Source organism: Ostrea edulis, chromosome 2 (assembly GCF_947568905.1).
Source record: "Ostrea edulis chromosome 2, xbOstEdul1.1, whole genome shotgun sequence".
NCBI lineage: Eukaryota > Metazoa > Mollusca > Bivalvia > Ostreida > Ostreidae > Ostrea > Ostrea edulis.
The window spans coordinates 27,628,537-27,650,659 of record NC_079165.1 but is presented as its reverse complement, the minus strand read 5'-3'; the positions used below and the strand labels follow the sequence as shown (position 1 = coordinate 27,650,659).

The 22,123-nt window shown below is 35.4% G+C and overlaps 1 protein-coding gene and 1 long non-coding RNA gene across 2 annotated transcripts; both read right to left on the bottom strand.

Annotated features, from left to right (window-relative positions):
• Nucleotides 1–5,008: 5,008 nt before the first annotated feature.
• LOC125680964 (serine protease inhibitor Cvsi-2-like) lies at nucleotides 5,009–7,032 on the bottom strand. The gene is made up of 3 exons (XM_048920822.2): nucleotides 6,948–7,032; nucleotides 5,504–5,623; nucleotides 5,009–5,116 (listed from the first exon to the last, which is right to left on the bottom strand). The coding sequence occupies exons 1-3, from the start codon at nucleotides 6,985–6,987 to the stop codon at nucleotides 5,025–5,027; spliced, it is 252 nt and encodes an 83-aa protein (XP_048776779.2). The 5' UTR covers nucleotides 6,988–7,032; the 3' UTR covers nucleotides 5,009–5,024.
• Nucleotides 7,033–18,708: 11,676 nt separating this feature from the next.
• On the bottom strand, nucleotides 18,709–21,831 carry LOC125680996 (uncharacterized). Its single transcript, XR_007372125.2, has 3 exons — nucleotides 21,701–21,831; nucleotides 19,413–19,538; nucleotides 18,709–18,829 (listed from the first exon to the last, which is right to left on the bottom strand). It is a non-coding gene; the product is annotated as an uncharacterized LOC125680996 (long non-coding RNA).
• Nucleotides 21,832–22,123: the final 292 nt, after the last annotated feature.

Genomic DNA, 22,123 nt, shown 5'->3' with positions numbered 1-22,123 from the left:
AGTAGTTTTCAAGGGGGGGGGGGTTGGGTTCGTACGAACACCACGAACCCCCCCCCCCCCTGGCTACGGGTGTGCACATGTAATTCCAAATTGTCGGTACGCTTAGCACGCACTGTGTTGTATCTGTGTGTTTTATTGAATAAACCTGTATAACAACTTCACATTTTATGATAAAAGAAAACGCAAACCTCCTGCATAATAAACTTACATGTACATTCGATTTATCATGTTGCGATTACTTTTTGTAAAGTTTGAACATGAATCAATGTATCTGTGCGAGTTAAGATTTTACATCTACAATGCATGTAAGCATGCAAAATTGAAATAAATTGTTGTTATTTTTTAATAATTGTCAGATAAATAAAAGAAGTTTATGTGGTTTAAAACCTAACAGTCGTACTATAATAATACTGTAACGTACAGTGATCTGAACGTGCTCACCGTTGCTTAGAGAAATACTACCATATCAGTAGAAACGCTACATGTAGCTCTCTAGCGAAGCAATAGAAATTCCCTACATACTGTTCGCTACATTTCCTACGCTCAGGGAAGCTTCGTTCAGATCTTCTCTGATTGTTTGGCACCTCTTTGGCAAAGGCATCCGCCGTTCACAACGACAACCGCCGTCGTCCCGGGACGAAACCCCGTCCGTACATGGACACAAAGTCCTAGTCATACTCTATCTGAAGCAGGCCTCCCACCAAATATCAGTCACTACCCTGCCACGATTTTGTAACGTGCAGCGGTTTGAACACGCTCGACTTTGCTTTTGCGTGATCAAGAAAAATCACCCCCAAAAAAGCTAGCTCAAGAGCGAGGCCGTAGAAGTTCCCGAAGTCGATATTGCATATAATTAACGATATCGTGCTTCCATACCATACGCAGGTTTAAATGTCCAAGTCAGCTGTTGATTGTGAAAGTCAACCCTTCTCGCAAAAGTCCTATAAGCAATACAAATAAGAGAGTTAGGCAAACACCGACCCTTGGATTTACCAGAGGTGGGATCAGGTGACTAGGAGGAGCAAGCGTCCCCTGTCAACCGGTCACACCCGGTTTATACGAGACGATTTAACCCCCTGTAACATGAATTTGTTCGTCAGTAGCGTACGGACAAACAAGTTCATGTTACGGGGAGTTAAATCGTCTCGTATAAATTGAAGATTTCGCAAATTCTATGGCCGTTATAACGATCTAATTTACTAATACAACCTGTCATTAGATCAAATGCTGTCTGGTGTGTTTCATACCAATTGTTAGGCCGTGCTTGGCACACTGATTTGACTACGAATTATTCCGTTTACTTAACCAAGATATAGAGCTCACGGGAGGTGTGACCGGTCAACAGGAGATGCTTACTCCTCCAAAGCACCCTTTTCCACCTCTGGAATGTCCGAATATCCTTGTTTGCCTTACTGTATTCTTTATAGGAATTATGAGCTTGATGGCTTTTGATTATCTTCATCCTTTCATAGCGAGAAAAATGAAAGTTAATTTTAAGACTATGAAATTGAAATCGAAGAAATTCAACATGTCCAAGAATCAGGGGATGATTTAGACTTGTAGGAAAAGTATGATAGTTGATTTTGCATACGTCTTATTCTTTATGACTAATGAGTTAAGGTTGATCGATCCTCATGTGATGTCATAGGTTTTTGTAAAATCTTTATATAAATAAATTTTGTGCATGATAGAAATATATGTTTTTGAGGAATTTTATTCACTGAATAAAATAAAACAAATTGGTAAACTTTTGATACTAAAAAGTTTTTATTTTCCATAGATAATCAATTGTTTATAATTTTAAAAATGTTGTCAAGGACAATAACTCTTATGCTTGAATTTCCTCTACTGCATGTCTATGATACAATGATATCCCTATTATCCACAAGTAATTTTCATACATCTATGAATTAGCAGTTTTCTTACACTGTTGACATTTAAAATCTGTCATTTCAACAACGTTTTTATGAATTTTCATTATTCTGTTTAACGAAAATGTGTGATTATTTTATGTTGATATATACTTCTGTTTTTTGTATGTCTGACATCTTTAAAAGGGTGGCGACATATACATTTTCTTGGGTTATTGATTAAATGAAACTATAATGAGTGGGAATTAATATAGTTTTTCCACTTTTAACCATTAATATTGATAAATCACATGAGGATCGATCCACCTTAAATAATTTACACCGAACTAGCTATTTCTCATAGTGCAATTTGATGTTATAGATTATTAGGAATTCATTTTATTTTAACTATTGTAAGTGTAGTTGTACAAACTTCAGCTTGTTTAAATGCCATAATGATACATGTATCATATTTAAATGATACAAAATTAGAATTAATAAGCTGAATATATAAGATATTATATTTGATTTTCATTCATTGAAACATTTTTCAAAGCGTCTATGAGACAATTTACACTGGTAAAATTGCAGCATATGAATATCCAATCATATGTTAAACATATGTTGCAAGTTTACCTGTATACATGAAACTGTCTCCCACTGGATCTTCGTGTCGAAGGTTCATTAGCTGGTTTTTTTTTTTTAAAAAAACATATCTTTTTAAACTTGCATTTAATCTGTAATTCGGTATTGATTATTTAAAAAAAAACCCTCAGTTTTAGCATCATTTTGATTGATTGATTGATTGTATATTGTTTAACGCTCCTCTCGAGAATTTTTCACTCATATGAAGACGTCACCAGTACCAGTGAAGGGCTTTAAATTTCGACGTATCGTCGGTACTTACAGTGAGGGTTCTTTAGCGTTCCACACCTGCTGTGACATGTCCCATCCGTATTAAAGGTAATCTCCGAAGACCCGTGGTATTTACGAGTATACCTGATAACGAGCGTTTGGGGATGGAACTACATGTATCACTTCCTGTTTTAACGACTTACGTCTGTCGCGGCCGGAATTCGAACCTCGAGCTTCTGCAGGTATACCTGTAGATCACCGCGGCGGTTTAGGATGACAGTGAAATAGATGCGGGGAGGAGGGAGGCATTCACACTTTCTTGTTAGATGTGGGAACTTGTTGGAGATAATTTTCATTTTCATATCATGTGTTTTTAAATTGAGTTACCCATGTGATGCTCATCCCTTTCCCCCCATCGCCTATTGCTCTGCGTATATCTGTTGGTCGTTCAATCAGACAGTTAGTCAGTATGTTTTAGAAATCTTCCTATTCGCAATAACAAGACTACCATTTAATAGAACTAAATAGAAATCCTTATCTAGTGTAAGTAGATTCTTTTTGGATCACACAACAAAAAATAATATAGCACCAGCTGGGTCTACGACGTTTACCGTTTTATATCACCAGTGCGAATCAGGTGAGCGTTAAGACTTGTATATCCACGTGATTTGAACCTCAGCACCGCCTGTCTAAGTGTACCTGTGAATCAGGTAAGATATAGATCTACGTGATGTCTCTGATTCGCTAAGAATTTATGACAACAAATGATCGCTGCTGTTTGCATTTCATTCCAGTTTGTTTTACAAAATTGCTTCGGTGTTAAATCAACATGTATAAACTTGTAAAGGAAAATACTCAACGAATTTTAATGTGTTCTGTATTTTGTTGAGGAAGTATGATACATATTTATATGAGAATATTTCAATGTTGATTTTACTCTTTAACATCTTTACCAGTGACCTCTTTCACTTTGTAAATAAATGTAATCTCTACAACTATGCAGATGACAATACTTTATCAAAATCAGATAAATCTTTAAATCATGTAATAGCAGCACTTCAAGATGACAGTAGATCTCTGATTAAATGGTTTAAATCAAACAAAATGTAGGGAAATCCAGAAAAATTCCAAGCTATCTCTGTTGGAAACAAAACACACAATGAAAACATAGTTTTTGATTTAGATGGAATAAAAATTTCATGTGATAAAGAAATCAAATTGTTAGGCATTACAATTGATTTTAAATTTTCTTTCAACACACATATTACCAATATTTGTAAAAAGGCAGCAAGGCAATTAAATGTTCTTAAACGAATAGGCAAACATCTTAGCAAATTAGGTAAATTAACCATATATCATTCATTTATTATGTCAAATATTAGTTATTGCCCGTTGACATGGCACTTCTGCACTGAATAAAACACCCGCAAAATTGAAAAGATTCAGGAAAGAGCTCTGAGGTTTATCTATGGTGACTATAAAAGTACTTTCGAAAACCTATTAAAACAATCTAAATTGCCTTCACTAAACACCAGAAGAATGCGAACAATAGCTTTAGAAACTTTTAAAATTATCAACAAAATGTCCCCAGTTTTTTTTTTTTTACAAGATCTAGTTATTATAGAAAAACCATTCATACAATTTTAGATATACAAGTACCAAGACCTAGAACAACCAGGTACGGGATTAAATCTTTCAGATATGAGGCAGCAAAGCTCTGGAACTCTTTACCAAACGAAGCAAGAAATATTACATCATATAATGTATTTTCAAATTATATTCAAAATTGGTGTGGGGAATGAAATTGTAAATGCAGCTCATGCAAATTCCAGCCTCTCCTACCTAAATCTTAAAGTTTTGATCTAACTTCTAACTATGCTTCTAAGCTTACATGTACAAATTTAACTGTTATTTTTACTCCGCTCTGTCTCTTTGGTATGCATATTTATTTAGTCTATGTATATATCCATATTTTTATGTTTGTGTTGCAAACTGTTTTCAGTGCTGCATGCGCATCTTAATATAGGTAGTCCCTGTGTATATATATGCATGACTTGTGATGTCTGTATTCATGTATGCGTCCTGTTTTATTTCAAATTTCTGTTTTTATGTCTATGCATCCAATTATATATCATTAGTGTTTTGTGTGGGTTTTTTAAATGCTATATAGTCGGTTAAAGAGCTCTTAGCTCATGTTTATTGTTTACCTGTATATAGTTCCGACTTTAAATAAAAATTACTTACTTACTTACTTAATGTTGATTTCAATATAAGAAGAGATTTATCTAAAAGAAAAAAGAAGGTTTTAAGAATAATCATTTATTGATGTCCACATCTACAATGACCATCGATACAATGGGGTCGTCCATGCGGGCACCTCTCATGACAATCAGGTCCCGTGCTGCAGGCTCCTGTAAAATGGAGGAAATCATGAAACATCTCAATAGTTTGATCTAAATCATTAAATTTACTCTTTTGGGGAATACATTAGGGTATGAACAGCGACGCTTCATGAAAAGTATTCCAGCGTTTAGCGCTTCATGAGAAATATGACGGCGTGAAGTGTTGCAGTTCATACCATCATATATTTTCAAATTTCTTATATTCTACTTTCATTTATGCTGAAATTTCAAGCTGAAATCCATGTATTATATATATCTGTATTCATATGTGCATTGTTTAGAACTACAACGCATTCATGAAGAAATGTCTATCATTAGAAATTCTATAGAAATCAGAGGGAAAGATAATGGAAATATAAATCTCTATCATTAAGGAGATTAGTAATATGTATTCACCGCTTCCTATGGCTGGTGTGGTACACGTGCACAGACTGTCCACACAGTGAAGCTCCGCCCCCGTGGGACACACCGTTAGTGAGCAGTCTCTAGGACCAGTTGTACAGACCTCGGCATATACTAAATACAGGAAGAGCAAACAGACATTTAATGTAGGTCATTTAGTGATTAAGTAATCAGTTGCAAATCAATGAATAGGAAAGTACTTACTCCTCCAAATAGCTAACAATTCTCTCATTCAGAAATACTAATCGCCCCATCCAGATCAAAAATCAAACAACGAAAACAAAAAAGAAAACAATAGAACCACTAAACAGAACATAAAAAACAAAACACAGTAACAAAACAACCCCACCGCAAAACATGTGGTATACTAGAAGTTAGTATGAAGATGTCTGTCTGATACAATGGGGATGTCTCAGTATCCAATACGAATGAAGAATTGTAAAATAAGTTGTTGTAGACAATCAATTAAAAATCAGCATTTTGTAATGATGTGGTTTTGAAAAACGATCTGTCATTTGGTCAAATGCTATCTGACATGTTTGATACCAATTGTCGGGCTGTTCTTTGCATACTATGTTTAACACTAACTCAACTCCGGATTATTCCGTTTATCTGAACAAGAGATAGACCTAGGGCTCACGGCGGGTGTGACCAGTCGATAGTGGATGCTTTTTCCTATGTACCTGATCATCGTTTAATAGAACTAAGATGTTTAATTGAAAAAGCCTATGTATTGACTAATGAAACTCGCTCAATAAGATTAACAAAATTATTTAAAGTAAAGGGTGATATTGTGAAATTTTATATGATAATTCACAAGTTCCGTTTACGGATGTTTTAAAGAACAAGTTAGAATTCAGTGGTGTGTCTTTCCGCAGCACAGTTTTACATGAATTATTTCTATCTTTGTCTGTCAATCGACTCAACGCAAAATAATACTTTAGCTTCTAATTGATGAAAATTAGATAAAAAAAAAACGCGTAGATTTTTCGGAAATAGAACGATAATTTTAGGTGTACTAAGAGATAAATAAATAAATGAGGATAACAAACAGTGACCGGTCTCATAAATCCTAGAAAAGATACAAAATCAAAAGAAAGGTTAACACAAACCCCTTGACACACCTGGGATCGGGTGTCTAGGAGGAGTTGACTGTTGACCGAATGTTGGGTGTAAACAAGGATACAACGGTTGTGTTTTCAAAATAAGATTTTTATTGCATAGATATAGTATGAGAGTGAAGGCGATTGGCAGGAGTTTGTTCAGGAAAAGACGATACCTGTTACGTACAGAGGCTTGAACACTGCATAAGAAATCAAACCTTTTTGACCGAGGAAGATTTTAAAAACCTAAATATCTATGAGATTTGAAGGCACCTGTGCATTTGAAAGATTTGTTGTTGAAATTTGAGAGAATAACAATGAATGAAACTTCGTACCTGCAACGATCACGATAGCGAGAATTAAGATGACTTTCATGATGGAAACTTTGTTGTTGGTCTGTGGAAAGAATTCGACAACTTGTTAGCGTTAAAAATTATGTCATATATATATATATATATATATATATATATATATATATATATATATACTGTCTCAGGTTAAAAGTAGAGGGCCAAAATGCTCTAATAATAGTACAACTTAATATCACGACACGGACGCGTCTCTATTGTCACGAGATGTACCAAACCACACACCTTGCCCAAAGATGAGTTTCCCAAACAGAATATTTCAAGACTTTTCCCTTGATATTAGAATGATGTCATAGCCAGGAACAAATATACAGAAAATCAAGCGCAAAGCCTAAATTTTCTCAAAGTGAACTAGAAAAAAAAGACACCACTGTGTCTTCCAAATGTGCTTCGTATTTAGATAACTGAATTCTATGACAAACGGGATGACTTCCGCTTTTCCATCTTCAGCTTCCCATAATCATCTAGCAGTATTCCATTATCTCCTGTATTCGAAGTTTATGTGTAGAAATAGTATACATGTATACGACATCTCTGAAGATGTGTTATATCAACCTGACAAGAATATCCTATAAGTTACAAATTATAAATCAACAGCAAGGAATTTTGCATGTTAGCGAGATCCATCTTTATTTATTACAGTTATATATTGTTTTTTTTCTTAAAGATTAACTTCGGAATTCTGAAGCTGTAGGTCATGTATCACCACACTATTGATGACTGATGACATCACACCACACATTAATGTTGACTGATGAGGATGGGATGATGTTGATTGTAATGTATGAATAGAGAACTTTCGTTTGGACTGCAATTCAATATTCAATAGTGAAGTCTGTAGTCTAACTTTGGAATGCCAAAAGGGAAGTAATAAGGTTTACTTAGGAGTTGTCTTTCATGTGAGTTAAACTGTAATGAAAAACGGCACCCATGTTTGCATCGGTCATGTAAATTATACACGGTCGTCAATGTGAAATTCACGGCTGCAGAAAGACTGATGATTTGATCAATAGGACGACACACTACGAAGGGTCAATCACACAGCACGAAATTTACGGGAAGATCAACAAGATAGCGAGAAACGTGAAACAATATGTATTATCGTCATGCAAAATTGTGAACCCAGATCATTCATACAGTGGGATGCAAGTAAATCGCTTAAGATAGGTCTTTAAAGGATCGGCATAACACACAACTGAAAATGTTTTTGACTCTTTTTTGAGATAGTAACTTCTACATGGAGTAATATTTTTCTTGAGTCGTAGAGAAACCTATAATAGTTATAGTATATGTCGATATTTTGTTATTTATTTTTAAATTTCACCATTGCTAATTGGACAAAGTCTTGATAATGTGAAATACAAAGGTTTTATGAAAATAGACATATGTATGAGTTCAAAATGAATGACGTTTAATTTGACAATTGTGTTTTCGGTGTTTATAATCACCCGATTTTATGATCTTTATATAATTTATGAGATTTTGGATTCCCTATGGGATTTATGAGATTGCAGATTATGAGACTGTCCGAAGGGCTCATTGTCGGTGTGACCAGTCGACAGGGGATGCTTATTCCTGCTAAACACCTGTTTCCACCTTTGGTAGATTCAGGGATCCATGTTTGTTCAACTCTATATTTTGTATTGCTTATAGAAGATATGAAATTGATCACTGTTTGTTATATTAACCTTTTATCGATCACTGTTCATCATCTCCACTTTTGTATGTGTCACGTTCAATCTGACACACTTTAAACAATCTGTATAATTTCTACCATCAAAATGAAATTAAAACTGATTTTCTTTCTTTTCTGAACAAAAATAAGAATGAAAACGAGAAAAATAGGAAGAATCATTTTTTGGATGTTAACGAAATACTGTCACTTTCAACTTATGTCCTTGAATTTGTCAGTGTTAATACGAATAGATTATTTGTTTTTACCACTTCTACTGTATTTTCTTCTGTCAATTCTCAATTTTATGAAATAATTTCTGATCCACACAATAAATCAAAACAAATGTTTTCAACTAAAAATAAATTTTACTTCCTGATTTCAGACAATCATTCAACATCTGTTAGACATTTATACCTCTTCTTTATTTTATGATTACAACTTCAGTATTCTTATCAGTCTGTTTGTTCCTCTATCTATCCATTCATCTCTCTATCCATCCAGTCATCCCTCTATCTATCCGTTTGTCCTTCTATCCATCCCTTCATCTCTTTATTTATCTGTTTGTCCTTCAATCCATCCCTTCATTCTTCTATCTATCCGTTTGTCCTCCTATTCATCCGTTCATCCCCTATCCATGTGCCCATCCCTCTCTCCATTCATTCTTTCGTCTGTCAAACTTTATTTTCATTGGGAATGGATCTATAGACTTCTTTAGATAACAGTTGTAATAAATACACTGACTTTTCGTTCCTGCAATGATGTGATTTATTTGTAGCTTACATGTACGAGGCCCTCGTATATCATATTTGCGGATTTAAACGTGGAGTGGTGTTGTGTCTTGTAAATAATTGAATATGAATTTTATACTTCAGTTCGAAATTTAAATATATCGACGAAGTTTTATGCTTATGGAGGGGAAGATAACGATCAGTAATCAATCTCACAACTCCTATAGGACTTTTGCGAGAAGGGTTTACTTTTACAGTCAACGGCTGACTTTGACACAAGCATAATATACGGAAACCTTTTCGTGACATATCTGTACATACATGAATAAGTGATGAACCGATGCAATGTACAGAAATGTTAAATGTCCAAAGAGCATCGAGTTGTTCCGGTTCATTTCCACACTTGTACTATTTCTGTAAGAGTAAAGTCTATGTGACCTAACAGCCCCACATATTCCTCCTGTACCCCCGCTCCCATGGGGATCCGGGTTAGAATAGGTCCTCAGTACCTCTTGCTTGTCATAGAAGGCGATTAAATAGGGCGGTCCTTCGAATGAGACCGCAAAAACCGAGGCCCCATGTCACAGCAGATGTGTCACGAGAAATATCCGTCCCTGTTCAAAGGCCATAAGCGCCGAGCATAGGCCTAAATTTCGCAGCCCTTCACCGGTAATGGTGACGTCTTTTCCCGAGGGACGTTAAACAATATTCAATCAATCAATCAATTAATCCTGCACCCCTGGAGTCTTAAGGATAAAGCAAAAATTTATCAATGTTAAAGCATCTTCCCTACAACCTCGCATCTGTAATAAAGATCTAGGCCTCTTCCGAAATTGTAAATTGAAAATGATCTCCGGGGTAAACGTACTGACTCCATGGCGAGGCGAAACTTGGTATATAGAATGTTTATGTATAAACCATTTTTGAATGTTTTTAAAATGTTATTGATAGCATAGATCTTCTTTAATGCGATGCCATGTGCCTCTTGTTAGTTAAATATTTTAAATGTAATAATTTCAGTTCCATCCCCGCTAAGTTCTGTTTTTATATGTCAGTATAGAAAAAAAAATCATCTGGGACGGGGACCAGACTGATGGCTTTCATAACTGACTAGGATTACTTTTCAATATTTACGTCCAATATTCGTGTTTATTATAAATAAGGACCGAATACGTACTTCATATTGGATAGAATGAATAGATATAAAAATCAGCAGGGTTTGAATTGACTGCTACGTAACATGGCTATCTTTAAAAACGAAATCATTTGAAGTTGCGACTTTTCGGTTCACATGGGGATTTGATAAATGTTTGAACAAAACTATACTAGGAAATTATGCTAGGAATGTTTTGATATTGTGATGCCAGAATACAGCGACCTGTGCCGTAAATCGAAGGTTTTTATAAGGAGTGGATCTGTAGCTCTCTGGTATGACCAAATATTTTCCAAGAGAGCTACAAATCTGCATTAGTGCAGACGCACATGTAATTCAAAGCACGCACTGTGTTGTATCTGTGTGTTTTATTGAATAAACCTGTATAACAACTTCACATTTTATGATAAAAGAAAACGTAAACCTCCTGCATAATAAACTTACGTACATGTACATTCGATTTATCATGTTGCGATTACTTTTTTTAAAGTTTGAACATGAATAAATGTATCTGTGCGAGTTAAGATTTTACATCTACAATGCATGTATGCATGCAGAAATGAAATAAATTGTTGTTAATTTTTAATAATTGTCAGATAAATGAAAGAAGTTCATGTGGTTTAAAACCTAACAGTCGTACTATAATAATATTGTAACGTACAGTGATCTGAACACGCTCATCGTTGCTTAGAGAAATACTACCATATCAGTAGAAACGCTACATGTAGCTCTCTAGCGAAGCAGTAGAAATTCCCTACATACTGTTCGCTACACTTCCTACGCTCAGGGAAGCTTCGTTCAGATCTTCTCTGATTGTTTGGCACCTCTTTGGCAAAGGCATCCGCCGTTCACGACGACAACCGCCGTCGTCCCGGGACGAAACCCCGTCCGTACATGGACACAAAGTCCTAGTCATACTCTATCTGAAGCACGCTCACAGCTCCTCTCTGACGTCACACCTAGTACTCTGTTGACAGAGATATGGATATTGAGATCACGTGTCTTCTGATCAGCTCAGTATATCAAGGTTAACTATCAAATAAGAACGAGGAGGAGGAAAACATTCATATTTGTTACTCAGGTATGCATTAAGGAACTAATTGGAGGGTTTCATGCCATGTGTCCCTCAAGTTCAGTTTCTGGTCTCTTTAGAAACACGTGCTCCTCATTCTATGCCCTCTCTCATCGCTTTTTGTTCCGTTGGTTGGTTTGTCAGCTGGTTAGTCAGTATGTTTTAGAAATCCTCCTATTCGCAAGATCAAGACTACAATTTATTGGAACAAAATGGAAATCCATATCTAGTGTTGGTAACGGAAGATTCCTGTATTTGTTCAACTGATGTCTATCCATTTTACGATTCAAACCTCTATATAACAACTTGTTTGTGGGTACTTGTGAATCAAGTGAGATGTAGATCTAAGTGATCTGAACGTCTGTACCACCTGTCTTAATGTGACTGTGAATGAGGTGAGTGTCTATGAGTTATAAGATCCACACAGCTGTAAAGTGATGCTATTGAAGTGAGCGTCATTCAACCACGTCTCGGTCACACCAATGTGAATCAGTGGAGAGTTGAATTATGGGGATGGGAGAGGTCCGGAACGGCTCCCTTTTTTTCAAACCGATCATCAGTTATTGTTATAAGTGTAACACGAAGGGGAAAATGCAACGGACCAGACCGAGATCCCAACCCGGGCCCCCTGAATTTCTAGTCAGATGCTATACTAACTTAATATCTGGCCACCAGGATCGAATCCGGATGATCGCTACTTTTGCAAAATAAAGATATATTGCGTTGTCGCAGGAGGTTCACCAGGCATTAAAACACAAAGAATATTTTATGATAATTCGTGTTTTATTACATTCAAGTCATAAGTAAATGTTCATCAAAACTGTATCCTTTTCTATGATTAAAAAAAAGATTCAACTGAAGAGATCTCTAATGGTATTTTTTTTTAAAAACCAATTTAGATATAGATATACTGTTACAATACACATAGTCAAGTTTTACTTTGCTTCACTTTACATGAATACTTTAAACATATACATGTTTACTGGATTTTGTTGACACGCACGCACAGAGAGAGAGAGAGAGAGAGAGAGAGAGAGAGAGAGAGAGAGAGAGAGAGAGAGAAACTTGGATATTTCTCCTAGTTTTTATTATTTATAATTTAAGGATTATATATACTCTACCCCACGAATGCTTTTACTGCAGGATTATAATCGGCATGGACAACGGTTTCTGATGCTTGTTTCCTACAAAGTAAATGTAACATAGAGGTTAATGAGCCACCATGATTATCAAAAGATTTAACTAGAGCTAATGGTTAAGGTCACCATCACACATGGTATCCACATGCACCCCCTCCATCCCTGTAGCAGTATGTGTTAGTTCAAGTAAGTCCAATTAAATCATTTAACACATTATCTTATATTACAAACAGCATGAATTTGATTACTTTTTTTCATTTATATGTATATACAAGTGTTTGCATTAATAGATGATAAGAGTTGACAGAAAACAAACCTTATCTCTCTTCATTCAAAGGACATTATGCCAAGGTTAAAGTATTTGAAAGGTAGTTCTAGGTCACTTTTGTGCTTTGGTACCATATGAAAGACCTTATCATGAGGTATCCTTATAAAATCTATCAAATCCCTATCCATCTTGCTTTAATCGATAGAGTTATCATAACGAAAGTTGTAATGTATCAAACAGATAATATAATTCTGATATATAGGGGGGGGGGGGAGATAATGAATAAATGAACATTGGCAAAGTAATGGGAAACAAAAATAACAGTAAGATGATGAACAAGAGTGTATGAACTTTTCTCCGTGAGGTTGTTTATAGCTTGTTTACAAGATCATAAGGGTGAAAGCGATTTTGGTCAGAGGAAATGTGTAACCAATCGGAGTGTAAGAAATCAGAAATCAAGTTTTCGTATATATTATTTACAAGAAAAAAGAAACTAAAATTATGCAAAAACTTAGAAGTGACGTTGAGCATGCAACGCTAAATTACAGATTTTCAAGGAAAGAATTGTGTTGGCTTTGAGTTTGAATTAAAAGCCAATGTCAATGTTACAGATTATTAAGATATAACAAATATTATAAGGGATGTTAGAGGATGTACGGGGGTATAAATGCGAGGAACAGAGACAAAGTTCTTCAGTAGCCGATATACAGAACTTTGTCTCTGCCCTTTCATTTGTACAGGTCATGAATTGAGTATATACTTGCGCATTTCTGAATTACCTTTTCAATTTTTCAGATGGCTTAGTAATTTTTTTGTGAACTTTTATAATTATGTAATTATTCAATATTGTGTAATATAGATTGTAATCAATAATCATAATGATGAAATGTTTCTTTAATAAAAGAATAGCCGATGCAAATATTTGTATCTGCCCTTTCATTTGTACAAGTTGAACGAGATAGGGCTACTCCGTTCAGCCTGAGAACACAAAGATGCCGAGGGTACTTATCGTGTATTTGTTTATCACGCTTTGTGTCATAGCTGACTTAAAAATGCTTCTTCCCCAAACTTGTTATATGAACGATTCTGAAGTTCGAGTCATTTATGGGGCGAAAGTTGATATGATAGAGTCAACGGTAAATATTTTGAAAAGAAAGGACAACGGTTTCTGGTGTTTGTTTCCTACAAGGTAAATGTACATCGCATGTCAAAATCCAAAGTTATTAAGTCAGACGTCTTTGTATCAATGGTTATAGCAATACCTCTCAGGACATTCGTCCAAACAATCTTAAGTCAATTGAATGAGTATACATATACTTGTCAGTAATTATGACCATCGCTATACATCAAATCCTAAAATATAATTGTACAGCATTAGTGTAATTATCTAATATTTTTTATTGAAAGACAAGAATAGAAGATGAAGTGTTTGTGATGTGATTAAGCTAGTACGAGTTATGGCACATTATGGACTACTGAGGGGAGGTTTTAGATTCTTATTGTTTTGAGTTGTAGAAAAGGATGTCTGGAGAAAAGGGTTAGGGTTCATAAACGTAGTTTGGGTTCGAATATTACCGAGATTTTAACAACGTAAAAGGTGTTGTTTTTTTTTACCGAGGCAGCTGCCTCGGTTGCCTCAATGGAAGCTACGCCACTGGGGTTATATTAAAGAATCATGTAAAATTGTTAACGTACACCAGAAGACCACGACGGAAGTTGACCAATCACAATAAGTCACCAGAGTTACCTAGGTGACATAAAATTACACACATAATATTTCTTTATGCTTGAAGTAGCCTCCAGTGATCACATGATCACGCAACATGTGCTGAAGATATTTTGATGCTGTGTCTCTCATCCTCGCTTTCTAATTCTGGTTGAAGGTCTCGTCTCGTATCCTCCCATGATTTGTTTTGAAAGAGTCTTCGTTGGTGAGCCGTGTATCTGAATGTCATTGACCTACAATATATGTAGAAACATTCTGCAGTACAAGTGATCTCAAAACTGAATATATATATATATATAATATATATATATATATATATATATATATATATATATATATATATATATATATATATATATAAGCATAGAAATAGCAATGAACTCTTAAATGTACATAACTGACCTAAGTGAAGAAATAATTAATATCAAGCACAGAAAATTTCTCTTTATTTGGATACCGACTTCCGCCCCTACCCGGGGTTGAACTCACGACCTGCGGAACCAAATTTCCTAGCAACATATAACCAGCGCGCTAGACCGCTCGACCATCTAGACAAGTCTAAAAAAAACTTACTTTCGATGACGATGGAAATCTCGCCACGCTGTCACACGCTACACGGTCATTGAGAATGGAAATGGGATACAGTTATTTAACGTACATTTAAGAGGATCATACATGATACACATTGTATTCGAAATATTTTATATAAAGCACAGAAATAGCAATGAACTCTTAAATGAACATAACTACCCTAAGTGAAGAAATAATTAATATCAAGCACAGAAAATTTCACTTTAGTTGGTATAGCACGCTAAAGAACGCTCACACTGCTCAATGGCAGTAAGCGCCGAGCAAGGCCTAAATTTCAAGCCTTTCAGCGGTCTTGGTGACGTCTCCATATAAGTGAAAGATTCTTGAGTGTGAGCGTTCTTTAGCGTGCTACACCAACTGTGATACGGGACATCCGTTTTTGAGGTAATCTCCGAGGACCCGTCACATTCACACCTGATGCCGAGCGTTTGGCGTATTTGAACGATTGATATTGATATTCATATTGATAAGTCACATAAGGGTAAAGATACCTTAGGGAAAGTCAATTTGATTTAGCTTTATAACGTTGTTTTTATGTTTCAAATGAAAAATATAGTCCTTTAAAGTCCACCTTACTAAAATTACATTTATCCAATTGTTGATCACTACATAATCTATCTGTAGTGAAATTAAAAACAAAACATTTAAGGAGGTACTCTACATCGTCCTAATGGTTGACTTCCTTTTCAAATATGCATGAAAATATAAATATATTTGTCTATTTCTTTCAGATTAAATTACGCAGCTGAGTAGCTCAGTAGGTTAGCAAGTCGACTGCCGAACTGTATGAGTAGCTCAATATATTAGCACGTCGACTGCTGAACTGTAAATATATATATATATATATATATATATATATATATATATAGTGGGATAAATCTCCGATATAATCTTCTAGAGTGCTCGACGTGGCCTCACGGAGCTACATAAATTGATGATCAGATGGAGTTCAATCACATAACATTTATTTCTCTACAGGCTGTTTCGTAAGGGGATGGTTTCCCCTCACCACTCGTCGGGAGAAAAATGACATCTAACGAAAAACATCCGCGTGGCTGAGAATATGTTACACAGAAACATACTGGATAGTTGCTAAGCATGATTACACACAGGATTGAGTAAATAGAAGTTTATGGGACTATCCAGTATGTTTCTGTGTAACATATTCTCAGCCACGCGGATGTTTTTCGTTAGATGTCATTTTTCTCCCGACGAGTGAGGGGAAACCATCCCCTTACGAAACAGCCTGTAGAGAAATAAATGTTATGTGATTGAACTCCATCTGATCATCAATATATATATATATATATATATATATATATATATATATATATATATATATATATATCGTGGGTTAAAGTCCACCAAGGGTTTTGGATTTTTTCAGATCTTTCTATCTAAACTGCATTTTATGAAATAAAATAAATTTGAAAGTTTTCAATTTCAAAATGTTGTACATATCCTCCAGTTTTCATCCATATTTTTCTCTGGTGTAGCACATCTCCTTAGATAATACGTTCGTGTGAAGGTCAATTGCAACTCACAAGCAATTAAAGTGCTCTTTGACACTTGTTTCTTTTTGTAATCTTTTTCTCCTTGTATTGTCCTCATATTTAATCTGTTGACTGTTACCTAATAATGACAATTGATTTTTCGGAAGAATATGAAATGCACATTGATTTTGACTACGGATAACTACGTTACCTGATCAGGATATATGACTCACGGCGGGTGTGACCGATCGACAACGGATGCTTACTACTCCTAGGCAGCTGATCCCACCCCTGGTGTGTCCAAGAGTCTGTGTTTGCCTAACTATCTATTTTGTATTGTTTATAGAAGTTATGAGATTGATCACTGTTCGTTAACTTTACCTTTCATTCATGGACTTCCAATAGTTCTATGAGCTACAACGCTAACATTAACAAAGTTTGCAAGTCAAAGTCATGGCTTTTTTCAATTTGGTACAAAATTCTAACCACCAGATTCGGTTTCAACAAATAGTTCTAAATTAATAATTGAAATATCCCAATCAATCCTTAAAACTGTTTTTTTCTCTCTGTCCTTCAATATTTCTAAAAATAATAAATTATTTGAATTTAATTTCTTTATCAAGGACAATTCCTATTGTTAGTATTTTTCTATTTTATGTCACCATTTATACATTTCCCTGATACCCACAATTAATTCATATGTATTCAAAAAGGTGACAACATATGTATTTCCTATGGTCATTGATTAAATTAAGCAACATTTAGTGGAAATAAATAAAGCTTTTTTCTACTTTGAACCCATAACAATCCCTCCCTGCTCGAAGGCCGTAAGATCCAAGTTTGCAGTCCTTTTCTGGCAATGTTGACGTCTCCATATGAATGAACATTTCTCGAGCGTCCCGCTAAACAATATACAACCAACTCAATTAAGGTAGTCTATTTCATCCCATCTACAGACCTTGAAAAGAGTATTCCAACAACTATGAAATCAAATAAAATCGGTGTTTGGATTTTAAAATCTTTCAAACAAACACATTGTTTATCATTGCGGAAAAAGATCACCAAAACAAATCATATGAAACGTGAAGATAACGAACAGTTATCAATCTCATAACTCCTATAAGCAATATAAATTAGAGAGTTGGCAAACACGGACCCCTGGATATACAAGAGGTGGGATCAGGTGCCTATGAGGAGTAAGCATTCTCTGTCATGAAATAAATGAGCGCTAGTATCCTTCTCTCGATGGGTAAATGCTTCACACCAAGTACGATTCATTAAGTAAAGTTGTGGTGTAGTGAGCCACATTAAGTAAATGTGTGGTGAGCCAGCTTAAGTAAATGTGTGGTTTTATGAGTCACCTTAAGTAAATGTGTGGTTTTATGAGTCACCTTAAGTAAATGTGTGGTTTTATGAGTTACCTTAAGTAAATGTGTGGTTTTATGAGTCACCTTCAGAAAAAACGTATGGTGTAATGAGTCACCTTAAAAAACGTTGGGTGTAATGGGTCACCTTAAGTAAACGTGTGGTGTAATGGGTCACCTTAAGTAAGTGGAACAAACAAGGAAGTCCAGTAGACATCCGCTAATTAAAGTGACTAATAGCTAAACACATGCAAATTTAGTAGATATTTACAAATCGGAGTAACCAATGCAAAGCTAACGATTTATGATCGCAAATGATCGCTCTTGTTTGCATATCATTCAAGTTGCTTTTACAAATTTGTTTCGATGCTATATCAACATCTAGAAATTGAAAACACTCCGTGAATTTCAATGTATTCTGAATTTTATTGAGGAATTAGACTGTATATTTGTATGAGAATATTTGATGTGGATTTCAAGATTATAACACGATCATTTAAAAGAAAGAAAAACTATAACTTTTAAGGATAATCATTTATTGCTGCGCAAATTTAATGAGCACATCTACAACGTCCACCAATGCAATGGGGTCGTCCGTGGGGGCACCCTTCATGACAATCAAATTTACTACTGCATGCTTCTGCAAATTGGAGAAAATTGAGAAACATTATTTCAATCGTTTAATGTAGATTATCAATATACTCATTATCTTTTAGATTTAAGTATATGAGATTGATCACTGTTCGTTATCTTCACTTCAAACATATATCTGATTATCATATTGTATTTTCATTTCTGTAGAAATCCCCAGCCGATTCCAATCACGACCTAAATTTATATAAATTGTTTAGAACTGCAACTCATTCATCGAGAAATGGTTATCATTACAAATTCTATAAATACCATCCAATGAGGATCCGGGTTTGAATAGATCCTCATTACCCCTTGCTTGTCGTAAGAGGCGACTAAATTGGGCGGTCCTTCGTATGAGACCGCAAAAACCTACGTCCCGTGTGGCACGATAAAAATCCCTCCCTGCTCAGATGACGTACGCGCCGATCATAGCCCTAAATTTTGCAGCCCTTCACCGGCAACGGTGACGTCTCCATATGAGTGAAATATTCTCGAGAGGGACGTTAAACAATATAAACTCAATCTATAGACACCAACAGCAAAAACATGGAAGTCATAAATAATTTCTAAGATAAGCAATATGTATTCACCGACTCCTATGGCTGGTGTGGTACACGTGCATAAACCATCCACACAGTGAAGCTCCGCCCCTGTGACCGAGGTACATACTGTAAATGAGCAATCTGCAGGACCAGTTGTACAGTTCTCGGCATATACTAAATACAAGAGCAAAAAGGCGTATAAAGTGGGTTATTCAGTGAATAGGGTAATGTGTAATGGAAATCAAGTAATGAATGCAAACGTGCATGCTCATCTATATTTCCCTACACTAAAAAATTCTGACCGCCCCCACCCGTTTAAAAGCTAAAACAGAAAAACAAAAATTGCTTCAAAGGTAGAAACCTTGTTCTGATTCTTTTACTTTATCAATGAGAGTGGGAGTCATTCTAATACAGGGTTTCTTCGGTTGAATCTCAACTGTAAGGGAAGTCTATTATTTGTAGGTATATCAGCTATTACAAGGATACCTATCAGCTAGTATGGAGATGTCTATCAGCTAGTATGGAGAAGTCTATGAAAGTCTATGAAAAGGTGAATATGACGAATAGTTATCGTCCTCATACCTTCTATAAGGAAAACAATAGTAAGAATTTGACAAACGCGGATCCCTGTATAAACGAGAGGTAGGAGCAAGCATCCCCTGTTGCCCAGTTACACCGACCATGAATCTTATATCTTGATCTGGTAAACTGGATAATCCGTAGTTTTAATCAGTTCGTATCAAACGTATGCAAGGTGAAGATAACGAACAGTGATCAATCTCATAACTCCTATAAACAATACAAAATAGATAGTTAGGCAAACACGGACCCCTGGACACACCAGAGGTGGGATCAGGTGCCTAGGAGGAGTAAGCATCCCCTGTTGACCGGTCACACCCGCCGTGAGCCCAATATCCTGATCAGGTAAACGGAGTTATCCGCAGTCAAAATCAGTGTGCCAAGAACGGCTTAGCAATCGGTATGAAACACGTCAGACACATTTAAAACACCTCAGACAGTATTTGACACAATGACGGGTTATATTGGCAAACCAGATTGTTAATACGACCATAGAATTTGCAAAATGCTGAATTTTAACAGCTTTTCATGGGCGCGAATTGTGCTTCTTTGTTAGCTGACCTTTTTTATATTTTTATGAGGTAGACTTTATTCAAAAGTTTCTACACAAGAAGAAATAATCTCTTGTTGTGGCCTTCAATTCGACATTTAGATATATCGACAGCGTTTGATCTATTTACAATGATAAATTTCGTTCATATGTTGATTCGATATATCTCCTATAAGCAATACAAAACAGAGAATTGGGCAAACACGAACCCCTGGATATATCAGGTGGGATCAGGTGTATAGGAGTACGCACCCGCTGTCAACCGGTCATATCTCCAATTTCTGCGGGATAATGCATCAGCAACACTCACTAAAATACTTTCAAAAGCAGCTTCTAGATCTCTTACTCAAGAAAAACATCATCAAAGCCCAAAAATCCAAAAGAAAAAATCCAAGAGCCAGAGATGGTTTGGTACAGATTTGAATCATATGACGGATCGATATATTCCAGTGAACTCGAAATAAAAGATATCACAGAATCCTCCACATCTGCTTCGTACTTAGATATTGTATTGAAAATAGATGTTTACAGCAAATGTTATGACAAATGGAATGTATTCAGCTTCTGCATCATAAACTTCTCATATCTATGTAATAATATCCCATCATCATCTGCATATGGTGTTTATATCTCTAAATTGATTCGATACACGAGAGCTTGAACTGTGAAATACCAATTTTGAATCTTTTAACTTATGTTCAATTTAAAGATGAAATGTCGAGATTTCCAGGAATTGCAACGATATTTCTAAATGATTTAAGACATGAATAAAAAAGAAAAGATAACGAACAGTGATCAATCTCATAAATCCTATAAAAGTTACAAAATTAAGAGGACAAACACGGATCCTTGGATACACCAGATGTGGGACCTAGGAGAGTAAGCATCCCTTGTTGATCGAACGTTGTCTTTGAAAGTCTATGAAGGATATACCAGAAATATTGTTCTACATAAACTTTTTATTGACTATAAGATACAGCGTGAGAGTGGAGGCGATTGACACAGAATGTTGTTCATGAAATGAAGATACATTTTTACCTACAAAGAGTTGAACAATGGGATAAAACAAGTAGAAGAAATCAAACCTTTTTGATTAAGAAAGAGTTTCAAAAATCTAAACATCTATGACCTTTGAAGACATGTGCATTCGAAAAATTTGTTTTTAAAATTTGAGAGAATATCAATGAATGAAAATACAACTTCGTACCTGCAACAATCACGGCAACAAAGATTAAGACGACTTTCATAATGGAAACTTTGTTGTTGGTCTGTGGAAAGAGTTGGGCGATTTGTAGTGTAAAAAAAAAAACCATTTATATATCCTGTGTCAGGCTAAAAGTTGAGGGCCAAAACGCTCTAATAATAGTACAACTTAATATCATGCCACAGACGTGCCTCTATTGTCACGTGGTGTACCAAAGCATACACATTGCCCAAAAATGAGTTCCCAGAAGAATATTTCAAAACTTTTTCCTCGATATTAGAATGATTCATAACCAACAACAAATATATAAAAGAAAATGGAGCACAAACTTAGAGTTTTTAGCAATTGTCTTTAATATGTGTATATGGTATATATCTGGTTTCAGGCTGACACTGGGTGTGATATGGAAAGAGGTATGTATCATCA

What these genes read in the sequence shown, in the direction of transcription:
- LOC125680964 (XM_048920822.2), bottom strand. Translation starts at nt 6,987, where the DNA reads ATGAAAGTCATCTTAATTCTCGCTATCGTGATCGTTGCAG. An exon ending in CGCTATCGTGATCGTTGCAG is followed by an intron (nt 5,624 to 6,947) that starts GTACGAAGTTTC and finishes TCCTGTATTTAG; the next exon opens with TATATGCCGAGGTCTGTACA. An exon ending in CACACCAGCCATAGGAAGCG is followed by an intron (nt 5,117 to 5,503) that starts GTGAATACATAT and finishes TCCATTTTACAG; the next exon opens with GAGCCTGCAGCACGGGACCT.